At 44.7% G+C, this 12,509-nt stretch overlaps 1 protein-coding gene across 1 annotated transcript in view; it reads left to right on the top strand.

Moving 5' to 3' along the window:
* Positions 1–12,509, top strand: part of LOC139566976 (apoptosis-stimulating of p53 protein 2-like) — a 49,958-nt gene that overhangs the window by 24,035 nt on the left and 13,414 nt on the right. Inside the window, exons 4-13 of the mRNA XM_071388367.1 lie at positions 3,031–3,107; positions 3,214–3,315; positions 4,241–4,409; positions 4,951–5,132; positions 6,138–6,302; positions 6,795–7,008; positions 7,181–7,315; positions 7,721–7,836; positions 8,271–8,625; positions 8,858–9,609. Coding sequence (XP_071244468.1) covers positions 3,031–3,107; positions 3,214–3,315; positions 4,241–4,409; positions 4,951–5,132; positions 6,138–6,302; positions 6,795–7,008; positions 7,181–7,315; positions 7,721–7,836; positions 8,271–8,625; positions 8,858–9,609 — 2,267 coding nt within the window. The remainder of the gene's footprint in view (positions 1–3,030; positions 3,108–3,213; positions 3,316–4,240; positions 4,410–4,950; positions 5,133–6,137; positions 6,303–6,794; positions 7,009–7,180; positions 7,316–7,720; positions 7,837–8,270; positions 8,626–8,857; positions 9,610–12,509) is intronic.

Here is a 12,509-nt window from a genome sequence, read left to right as displayed (position 1 = left end):
ATCAGGTCAAGTGGCCAATGTAGAAGTTGCTCTGTCATTTCCTGGGTGCTAAAATTCTACACTTTTCACTCAATTTCAGTTTATGTGAGAAAGCAAACACTGAATAGTGTAGGGAATCATTGTAGTGTCTAAATCGCTGTGAAATATATTTTCAATAACAAAAAATAAAGTTGTTACTGCTGTTTGAAGGTGGTGGACCAAAACCGAAAGTAAAAGGTTCAAGCGCGAATCTCCACCATGTTATGGGGAAATGGGATGCGGGGTCGGGGGTATTTGTTTTGAATGCGGCCTAGTCCTGTTGCAATTCACCAAGCTTCCACATGTGTAAGCACCTTTAACCTTTCTAGCCCAGGGGTTCCGCTAGCGGAACACCCACAACATTCCGCTGAAAAGGCAGCGCGTGAAATTCAAAAATATTTTTTTGAAATATGTAACTTTCACACATTAACAAGTCCAATACAGCAAATGAAAGATAAACATCTTGTTAATCTACCCATCATGTCCGATTTTTCAAAAATGTTTTACAGCGAAAACACAACATATATTTATGTTAGATCACCACCAAATCCAAAAAACACACAGCCATTTTTCCCAGCCAAAGATAGTCACACAAAAGCAGAAATAGAGATAAAATTAATCACTAACCTTTGATAATCTTCATCAGATGACACTCATAGGACATCATGTTACACAATACATTTATGTTTTGTTCGATAATGTGCATATTTATATCCACAAATCTCGGTTTACATTGGCGCCATGTTCAGAAATGCCTCCAAAATATCCGGAGTAATTACAGAGAGCCTCGTCAAATAACAGAAATACTCATCATAAACTTTGATGAAAGATACATGTTTTACATATAATTAAAGATACACTGGTTCTTAATGCAACCGCTGTGTCAGATTTTTTTTAAACTTTAGGAAAAAGCATACCATGCAATAATCTGAGACGGCGCTCAGAAATACACAACATTTCTCCGCCATGTTGGAGTCAACAGAAATACGAAATTACATCATAAATATTCCCTTACCTTTGATGATCTTTCATCAGAATGCAGTGCCAGGAATCCTAGTTCCACAATAAATCGTTGTTTTGTTCGATAATGTCCATTACTAGTGTCCAATTAGCTACTTTTGCTAGCACTTTTAGTTCACATGTCCAAACGCTGGCGCCGGTCCAGGCGAACTCGGACGAAAACTTCAAAAAGTTATATTCCAGGTCGAATAAACTGGTCAAATTAAGTAGAGAATCAATCTTCAGGATGTTGTTATCATATATATCCAATAACGTTCCAACCGGAGCATTTCTTTATGTCTGTATAAGTAATGGAACACATGGCCATATCATGACTAGCGCGCATGACCAGGAACTAGCATTCTGCCAGACCACTGACTCAAATAGCTGCCATCCGGCCCCACATCACACTAGAGGCTTCATTCCACGTTCTACAGACTGTTGACATCTAGTGGAAGGTGTAGGAAGTGCAAACAGATCCATATATTACAGGGAATTGAATAGGCGATGACTTTAACATCGACCCTTCTCAGAATTCTCACTTCCTGTTTGGAAGTTTGCCTGCCATATGAGTTCTGTTATACTCACAGACATAATTCAAACAGTTTTAGAAACTTCAGAGTGTTTTCTATCCAATAGTAATAATAATATGCATATATTAGCATCTGGGACAGAGTAGGAGGCAGTTCACTATGGGCACACGATTCATCCAAAGTGAAAATGCTGCCCCCTATCCCAAACAGATTTTTAACAACTTCACCTTGTAGTCTTAGGTACTGTAGCATGCTAACCATTAACCGCCCTCTCAGCTGGGTTGTATACATTACGGAAACCGTTTACCGTTTAAGAACCAAACGGAAGCAAACAAAGCAAAACAGCGGCCTTTTACATCTCTATACACAGCCATCATCACATGACCATATTTCACTGTTTGATCATTTCACTTTTATATTGACAAATTCAGGTAGGTCCCTCTCCGTTTTTGTTCCATTTGCTTCCGTTTAAGAAACGTTTTGCAACAGAATCGGTGTAATGAATATGCCCGTGTTAATGGTTAAAGTGAGCCCATAGGGAACAGTACACTACTTTCATTGCTGTGATTTTAGTTTTGTGCTTGTAATTTCTTCTGCGAATATCCGCATTACGTTTTCATGAGACGATTAGCTAAGGACATGTTCTTTTCAATGGTATCACTATGTGATGCCCCCGCATAACTTAGTCCTTTATGCAACTTGAAAACAACAGAAAACCATGTCTTTCTTAACCAAAGCTCTCTGGTCACTTGAGAACCTTGTGTAGTTCCATGTGTTTGGGTTTCTAGTTGCTTGGAACGGCCCCCTACGCAGGACAAAGCCATATTACGCAACAGAACAGTGCAAGGGGTATCACAGCACAAAGGCTTTATTATTTGTTCTTGGGACACGATTGTAGTCAATTACAACCAGTCTGGCTTGGCTCCCTGTTTAGCTTGTGCCGTTATTACCATATAAGGTGTAGAATTTGGGTTGTATAACTCATAAGCCTGAGTTGTGACCCCCAAAGAGCTTATTAAAGGGATCAGCCTTTTTGGGTTACCCATATAAGGAGTTCGCAAAACAGCATTGCATAACTGTCAGACACTGGCACGGGAAGAGCAGCTGTGTGGAAGAGGCCTGGTTCTTTGGCTGCTCTACCAGTTATTACATAATGAGCAGTTCTACAACTCATGCTTGTCCTTTTCATCCCGTATCCTCAGAGTATGACCCCTATTAATGGTGCAGTGCTCGGGTCTTGTGTCGGTTTTCCGGTCACGTTTGTTCCAACTTTGGTCATGAACAGACTGTAATACACAAACAAATTGGAGCCCCCTTTTAGCAGAGATGCCTCCGAATGTGGAATTTTCCCCAAATAGCAATTAGCTTCTTACCTCTTTATACTTCCCATGATCAGTTGTGAAGCATAATGCACGTCCCTCTCCAACAGTTAGATATAAACACACACACTCACAAGACCGCTGTATTTTGTCTTGTGTAGGCGGATCAAGGGTCTCCGATCACTCCGCTAAAAGGAACATGGTCAAGGTCCCTGTGGACCGATGCGTGGAGAATGGGGTGAGTGCAACAACGGTACTACAGTAAAATGAAGGAAGATAGAAGCAGATGGTTAAATGGTATGGTGCGACACATTCTTTGTCATCATTGACCCCCCCCCCCCCAGGTGGCACCACCTTGCATGGACATCACCCTCTCGGAGCTGCAGGAGTTGGCGTCACGGCAACAGCAGCAGATCAATTTGCAGCAGCAGCTCCTGGCCTCAAAGGTAGGGCAAGACATTGGCCATGTTGGAGAGCATGATACGTTGTGGGTAATTTGTGACTGACAGACTTGGCTATAAATCATAATCAGTAGTTAATTATGATGCAAGGGTGCAGTCGATGTCAAACAAGCCCGTTGACTCGTTTGGCAGAGGAGTACAGCCACTAAATAAGGTCAAGACATCTAATTCTTCACCTTGTCTCATGTTTAGGCCAGCGTGAGGCAGATGGGCCTATATGGCAGGGGTCTAGATGAGACAATGTCCAATAAAAACAAGTTGTTTCTTTCCCTTTCTTATTAGCTTGACATAGGCCTGCTCTAGAGTCTGGTTCCTGTCAAGGTTTCTTCCTAGACAGTTCCACTGTCTTCTCTGCCTTCTCTTTTTATTAAGCTCAATTAATAAAGACAAGTATTTTTCTTTAAAGGCACGGGAAGGGCTGTGTGTTCTCCTACACTGAGTTAGAAGGTTACAAAGGCTACATTAAAGGATGCTAACCTCTCACCATTACCAGTAACAGGGAAGGTTACCATTTGACATTTGAGTCATTAAGCTGACGCTCTTATTCAGAGAGGGGGGAAATCATCGTTGTGCTTCTGACTTTCTCACTCATCATTATTCATGCTTCATTTAGGATTCATTCATAATCATGGCACCATCCATGTGAATATAGAAGTGTTCAGAAACATCTTCTATTCTCACATGCATGAAAAGTGACTCCAAAATGACAATACATTATTCCGTATTTAGTTACTATTGGGCAAGACATGATACAAAAGATACCCAAAACAAACTGAAAATGCTGAGTTTGTGTAGTCATTGTGTGCCAGGGATATGGGACCAAATACTACTACTTTGACTACATTTAATACACCATGTGGGTATTATTAAAAACTTTAATCTGAAAATGTTTTCTTGTTTGGTCGGCTAGGAACAACGTCTGCGCTACGTGAAGCTGCAGGAGCAGCAGCAGCAGGCGTCAGAGCATGAGAGACTACGGCAGCTTCGTGAGAACGCTGAGAACCAGGAGACCAAGCTGCGGCGGGTGCGGGCCCTCAAGGGTCAAGTGGAGCAGAAACGCCTCAGCAACAGCAAACTGGGTCAGTGCCAATGGGAGAGCGAGGAGTCAAGACACTCAATGAAGAGGGGTTTGGGGAAGGAGCTGAGTAGGACTTTCTGGGTGACATTTTTTTTTTCCTACTTGACACACTTGACATTTTCTTTTAGCTGATTGGCTTAGGCCTACAGTGTACAACCAGCTAACTACTTTTGGTTCAAAAGAAGATTCCAGGTTTAGGTATCCAGAATATTATTTTGTCCAGTTATCTGTGTGTTCCCGAGAATGTACACCTGACGGTTATGGGAACCTGAAGGTGCAATTTGGTGGAATGTTAGCAAAAACATTTCTCAAATGTTTATTTTTTTATCTACCACACCAGACGTTCACAGAACATGTTTAGGTTTAAGATAAAATATTGGCGTTGACGGAACATTCGATTTTGGTTTGACCTAACACATCATTAGCATTCTATAAATGTTACTTTTCAAATTTGACTAACGTGCATGTCTGTCTGTGTCTGTCTGTGCTTGCGTGTGTTTGTTGATTTGCGTGTGTGTGTGTGTGTGTGCCTGGCTGTATAGTGGAGGAGATAGAGCAGATGAACAGGCTGTTTAAGAGTAAGCAGTGCGAGCTCCTGGTGGCCGTCTCGAGAGTGGAGGAGCTGAGCAGGCAGCTGGAGACCCTGAAAAGCGTCAAGATGGAGCCCTCTCATGACGGCCCGAGCTCCGCCGGCGAGCTGGAGCGTCTTTACAAGGAGCTGCAGGTAAGAGAAGATCAGATTTGTCTGCTTCCACAGAAGTTTCTTTTTGTGGCATTTACAGGTAGACTCTGCAAAATAACATCATAACCACAGCACTGATGTTGGGTGATTAGGCCTGGTTCACAGTCGGCATTCCAATTCCCAAAGGTGTTCGATGGGGTTGAGGTCATGGCTCTGTGCAGGCCAGTCAAGTTCTTCCACACCGATCTCGACAAACCATTTCTGTATAGTCCTCGCATTGTGCATGGGGGCATTGTCATGCTGAAACAGGAAAGTGCCTTCCCCAAACTGTTGCTACAAAGTTGGAAGCACCGAATTGTCTAGATTGTCATTGTATGCTGTAGCATTAAGATTTCCCTTCACTGAAACTAAGGGGCCTAGCCCAAATCATGAAAAAGAGCCCCAGACCATTATTCTTCCTCCAACAGACTTTACAGTTGGCACTATGCATTCAGGCAGGTAGCGTTCTCCTGGCATCTGCAAATTGCAGATTCGTTGGTCGGACTGCCAGATGGTGAAGCGTGATTCATCACTCCAGAGAACGCGTTTCCACTGCTCCAGATACCAGTGTGCAGCTGCTCGGCAATGGAAACCCATTTCAGGAATCTTCCAACGAACAGTTCTTGTGCTGACGTTGCTTCCAGAGGCAGTTTGGAACTCGGTAGTGAGTGTTGCAACCAAGGACAGACGATTTTTATGCATGGCTGTGTGCTCAATTTTATGCACCTGTCAGCAACCGGTGTGGCCTAAATAGCCGAATCCACTCATTTGAAGGGGTGTCCACATACTTTTGTGTGTATATATTGTGTATAACCCCCAGAACAAAACTGCTGGCTCTGAAGTTTTCTTTTCACACTGTCCTTTTCAGCACGGTTCCAGCAACTATGGTGGGTATGTAACCAGGCAAACTCAGTAGAGATTGGTTTGGCTCGGCTCAGTAGTGGGAAAATCGCTATACACACATAACGCTGACTCGAGCTCTTTCTCCCTTCTCCCCCCGATTTTAAGCTGAGGAATAAGCTGAACCAGGACCAGAGTGCCAAGCTGCAACAGCAGCGTGAGAACCTGAGCAAGCGCAACCTGGAGGTGGCCACCATGGACAAGCGAGTGGCCGAACTCCGCGAACGCCTGTGGAAGAAGAAGGCAGCGCTACAGCAGAAGGCGAACTTGCCCGTGAGTCAGGTCGAGGTTCAAAAGCTTTATTTGTTCCCTTAGGGCAGTGTTTCATCAGACCACATTTTTTGGAACTAAGCTTAGGAATGGGGCCAGGGAAATGTACCACCACTCCAATTCATAGATGGGGCTATCGATGCGAGACCTCACAGTCCATGAGATACATGCAATGTGTGCAGGAGTAATATTTTGTTGCCCCCCCCCCCCCCCCCACCACCATGCAAGTTAAACATTTTAGCAGCCCCCTCTTGACAGCGGCGACAGCAGATAGTTGAGACCCCAACTGAGTTCCTAAAAACATTATTATTCTATTAATATTTTTATGGATATTGATCCGCGGGCCGCCAGTTGCCCATCCCTGGCCTACATAGGGTGACATAACATATAAGGCTCATAATAAGATATTATAAAGGCTCATACATGCTTATAACAACTAATAAAGCATCATACCTGCTAACTTTAGATAATGTGTTACGCAAACATTCTCTCCAGGTCCCCACAAAGAGCCAGGCCCTGCAGCCATGTGGCCCTTCCAGGGTGGCGGCCGTGGGCCCTTACATCCTGTCCTCCACTGCGGCCCCAGGGCCTCCGGTGCCCAGCCGACAGGAGCTGCTGATCAAGCCTGCCTACCCCGACGGCACCACCACCTTACCCATGCCAGACTCCTCCATGAAGGCCCCTCCTAGACCGCTTAAACCCTACTCAGGTAAGAATGTTGTTTCGTTATGGATGATTTTACTTTGTGTGTGTTCAATTGTGATTGTATGTGTGCGCTTGTGGCTGTGTTGGTGTGCATGTGTGTAACTGTGTAGTAGTAGATTGTGTATATCTGCCTTTGCAATTCAAGTGCTCTTTCCATGTGTTAACACTTCTCCTAGCTCTGACAGGTTTTCAGTCATCCAAGACGTCTAAGCTGTCCGACTGGTCCAGCTCCAGTGCAGAGTCCAGCGGCAGTCATCATGGCATGTCCTCTACTCTGCCTCGCATGTCCAGCCTCTCCTCACAGGGCTCAGGTAACCATCTTCCTTCGACTTGGCTTGGAAACAGGGTTGGGGTCAGTTCCACTGCATGAATGAACAAATCCTAATAGAAATTTGCACAATTTTGAATTAATGAAGGGAATTCTTGCTAAGGCCATATTATTTCATTAATTTAGAAATGAATGTCAGGTCACCCCCTGAGATGTAGTATAGTGTTTTATTAAACTGATGCTGGGAATATATTCAAAATAAAGACTGGCTCCAGGTTACAGTGATTTGTGATGTGTATATGGTTCTGATCATCTTGATGTTTGATGGACGTCATATGGTTTGGATAATGTTCTAATAATGTTCTGATTTGGATGTCCTATGGTTTTAATAATGTAAATGTCATACGGTTCAGATAATGTTCTGATGTGGTTTCCTCTGCGGTTGCAGGAGATGCCGAGACCCTCAAGGACCAAAAGGGGCGTCACATTTCTATGTCTGACGCCCCGGCTCCCCTCCACTCACAGAACAATCAGAGCAGCGAGGACCTCTTGAGGGATACCCAGGTACTGCACTGATTTTCAGAAGCATTTTTAGGAACGTTCATACAATATACTTAAAAGATGCTCCCTTGACATGTTCCTCCCTCCCGACTTCCATTCTTCCTAGAAATGATCACAGACCCACAGAGAATGTGGTCAGAGATATAGATTATTCTGCTTTCCATTTTTTTTGTCTTTTTCCATAAATGCCCGATAAGTCAATGAAGCAGCTTCAATGTATTTTTGATATACAGGGTTGTATTGTTTTTTGGTTGGAGCTTGGTACTTGCAACACCATTTGTAGGTTTGATTCCCTCGTGGCCCTCATACTTAATACTGGATATGTGTTTGAACAGTTGCATTGGATAAAACCATCTGTTAACTGACATTGTTGCAGTTATATTATTATGCATTTAATTTATCATACTATGTATGTTACCGTCTTCTTGACTTGATAGGCGGGTGGTAAGGCTCTCGGCAAGGTGCCACCTCCTATCCCTACCAAGCCCCCGACCTTCGGCAAACCGCCCTACAGCACGGGCACCTTCCCGGGCAAGGCAAAACCGTCCGCCTCCCTCCATCTGTGTGCACCTTTGCCCATCCCCATCCACAACCACACCCTGCCTCTGCCCCCCAAGCAGGAGGCTCCTCCAGCGGCTACGGTGCGCCCCTTCACCCCGGATCCTCCAGAGTCCACAGCGGCAGTGCCTGTTCTCCAGAAGCCACAGACGGTGGCGGCCTCCTCCATCTACTCCATGTACACCCAACAGCCCAGGACAGGCGGGGGCACTCTGACACGCACGCAGCCCAGAGGTGAGAGAAAGAGCCATGGGCTACTGTAGTGTCTTGGCTACTCCTGTGACTCCTGGATCTTTACTATGTTACTAAACTAAGTAATTTGTTAAAATCATTCTGAATTTTCTGTTATTGTTTTGGAAAATACCTGCCTTAAATTTCCCTACTTAACAAACTTACATTGTTTTAAAAGATGTTAATGGTGATTGTGTTAGCATGCTAGATTGACCATTCACACTCTCTCTGATAGTGTATGGAAAGCCAGTCATCTTAGGCAGTGGGGGGCAGCAGTCGCTCCTCCAGGACTCCACCTATTCGGGGGCTGGCGATTTCGAGGTGGACCAGGGGGGTCCCGGCTTGGCGTCTCCGGCCCCTGAGAGCCAGTGGGGCCAGGAGACGGAGCGGGCCCCTCGTCCCCTCAGCCCCACCAAGCTACTCCCCTTCATCTCGCACCCTCACCGGCACCCCAGCGATGCCGACCTGGAAGCCCTGCGCCGCCGACTGCACCATGCCCCGCGACCCCTCAAGAAGCGCAGCTCCATCACAGAGCCTGAGGGCCCCGCGGGGCCCAACATCCAAAAGCTTCTCTACCAGAAGACCACACTGGCCGCCATGGAGACTGTTGTGGGGTCCCCCTACGAGGGTGAAGGTGGAGGAACATGGAAGGAGGGGGCCAGTGCCGGTGGAGCCCCAGACCGCACTGGTACGTCCCAAGTTTTCACCGCTGCAGCGTCCCTCGCTGAGACCGAGGAAGACGCACAGGTGCCCCCTCGCTCGCCCATCCCAGAGCCCTCTTCCTCCTCCAGCCACACCATGCCCCCATCGCTGGAGGAAGAGGAGCCGGAGCCCTGCCACCCGCCCCCCCATCAGCCAGAAGCCTACTTGGAGGAGTACCCGCCCTACCCGCCCCCTCCATACCCCAGCGCGGGGGAGCAGGACTTGGGGGAGGACACCCTCGACATGAAGGCTCCGGAGGTCACGGGACAGGTCACTCTGCCACCGGTATGTAGCCACAGCAAATACCCCATACTAGCGTACTACATAGTATGAGGTCATGTTTTAGCCAAACATACTAAAAGTTGTGCTGGTATGGATATTGGGGTACATGGATGGTGAGATATTTGGTATTGGGAAACCATTTTGATTGATGTATTGTTCGTGTGACATACAGTCAGAAGTTTACATACACCTTAGCCAAATACATTTAAACTCAGTTTTTCACTATTCCTGACATTTAATCGTAGTAAAAATTCTGTCAGTTAGGATCACCACTTTATTTTAAGAATGTGAAATGTCAGAATAATAGTTGAGAGAATGATTTATTTCAGCTTTATTTCTTTCATCACATTCCCAGTGGTCAGAAGTTTACATACACTCAATTAGTATTTGGTAGCATTGCCTTTAAATTGTTTAACTTGGGTCAAATGTTTCCTTCCACAAGCTTCCCACAATAAGTTGGGTGAATTTTGCCCCATCCCTCCTGACAGAGCTGGTGTAAACTGATTCAGGTTTGTAGGCCTCCTTGCTCGCACACGCTTTTTCAGTTCTGCCCACAAATTCTCTATAGGATTGAGCTCAGGGCTTTGTGATGGCCACTCCAATACCTTGACTTTGTTGTCCTTAAGCCATTTGCCACAACTTTGGAAGTATACTTGGGGTCATTGTCCATTTGGAAGACCCATTTGTGACCAAGCTTTAACTTCCTGACTGATGTCTTGAGATGTTGCTTCAATATATCCACATAATTTTCTTTCCTCATGATGCGATCTATTTTGTGAAGTGCACCAGTCCCTCCTGCAGCAAAGCACCCCCACAACATGATGCTGCCACCCCCACAACATGATGCTGCCACCCCCATGCTTCACAGTTGGGATGGTGTTCTTCGGCTTGCAAGCCTTCCGCTTTTTCCTCCAAACATAACGATGGTCATTATGGCCAAACAATTCTATTGTTGTTTCATCAGACCCGAGGAAATTTCTCCAAAAAGTACAATCTTTGTCCCCATGTGCAGTTGCAAAATTGATTTTTTTATGGCGGTTTTGGAGCAGTGGCTTCTTCCTTGCTGAGCGGCCTTTCAGGTTATGTCGATATAGGACTCATTTTACTGTGGGTATAGATACTTTTGTACCTGTTTCCTCCATTATCTTCACAAGGTCCTTTGTTGTTGTTCTGGGATTGATTTGCACTTTTCACACCAAAGTACGTTCATCTCTAGGAGACAGAATGCGTCTCCTCCCTGAGCGGTATGACAGCTGCGTGATCCCATGCTGCTTATACTTGCGTACTATTGTTTGTACAGATGAACGTGGTACCTTCAAGCATTTGGAAATTGCTCCCAAGGATGAAACAGACTTGTGGAGGTCTACATTTTTTTTTCTGAGGTCTTGGCTGATTTCTTTTGATTTTCCCATGATGTCAAGCAAAGAGGCAGTGAGTTTGAAGGTAGGCCTTGAAATACATCCACAGGTACACCTCCAATTGACTCAAATGATGTCATGGATTTACAAGCTTCTGATAGGCTAATTGACATAATTTATCAGAAGCTTGTAAATCCATGACATCATTTTCTGGAATTGTCCAAGCTGTTTAAAGGCACATTCAACTTAGTGTATGTACACTTCTGACCCACTGGAATTGTGATACAGTGAATTATAAGCGAAATAATCTGTCTGTAAACAATTGTTGAAAAAATTACTTGTGTCATGCACAAAGTAGATATCCTAACCGACTTGCCAAAACTATAGTTTGTTAACAAGAAATTTGTGGAGTGGTTGATAAACGAGTTTTAATGACTCCAACCTAAGTGTATGTAAACTTCCGACTTCAACTGTATACAACATATATGGCCACCTGAGGATCTGTCTTTTTCAGCCATCTGTGTTTGAAGGGTGTCAAATTCACTTGTCAGTATGGCTGTTGCGGTGACCATATTACCTCCACAGCGGCAGTCACGAGTCATGACCGCAGTAAAATTCCATGTAACCGTTGAGTCACGGTCATCTCCTCTTATGCACTCTGGACATGCGTTGGGGGTACCCAACTCGCCTGGTACTCAGCGCTCTATTGTCCCTCTAGTCTAACCACTCTGACATAAATGCAGTGGAAAATCACATCCAACGTTTATCAGAACAGTATCATGCTTTTAAAACTCACCGCACTGTGATTGGTCAATTTGAAGAAAGAAGTTCAGCAACAGCTTAAAACTCACTGGAAAACATGCTCATTGTGGATGTTGTTTCAAAGCCTAACACAACAAAATGGACAGCGCTTTCTGAGGTGATGATTCTTTCAAAACCCCAATACGCATATTAGAGCTTATGTATACGCATAGGCCTGTATATGAAATGCGTGTTCTTATAAGCCCAGACTTTTCTATATGTAATCCAGTGGGAACGCAGGGTTTTGATGGTTGCCACTAAAGAGGATACTGCTACTATATTTTATTTCCAGCTGCTCATATTAAGCACATGCTCCACTATAAATCTGGAGTAGCCTACCAGTCCGCCATGGCAGGAAAGCGGCCTCCATTCACTATTCGAGTGCAGATGTTTTTTGCCCCTGTTCCTGGCCATTTGATAAGGCCATTTGATTGATTCTAAATCGATACTAATTTGACAAAGTACATTTTACACTTTTTTGGTTACTACATGATTCCATATGTGTTATTTCATAGTTTTGATGTCTTCACTATTATTCTACAATGTAAAAAATAGTACAAATAAAGAAAAACCCTGGAATGAGTAGGTGTGTCCAAACCTTTGACTGGTACTGTATTAGTCAAGACGAGATTAAATTGATAATAGTCTGATGGGTGAAAATATGATCGCTTGATGAGAGGACAGCATGTGCAGTCTGAGGCAAGGAACAAGAGCGCAAGCTTTATTTGCGACTTTCTCAAATCA

The sequence above is a fragment of the Salvelinus alpinus genome, unplaced genomic scaffold, assembly GCF_045679555.1.
Source record: "Salvelinus alpinus unplaced genomic scaffold, SLU_Salpinus.1 scaffold_40, whole genome shotgun sequence".
In the NCBI taxonomy this organism is placed as follows: domain Eukaryota; kingdom Metazoa; phylum Chordata; class Actinopteri; order Salmoniformes; family Salmonidae; genus Salvelinus; species Salvelinus alpinus.
The sequence above is the reverse complement of the archived record's forward strand: the minus strand, read 5'-3'. Positions and strand labels throughout refer to the sequence as shown.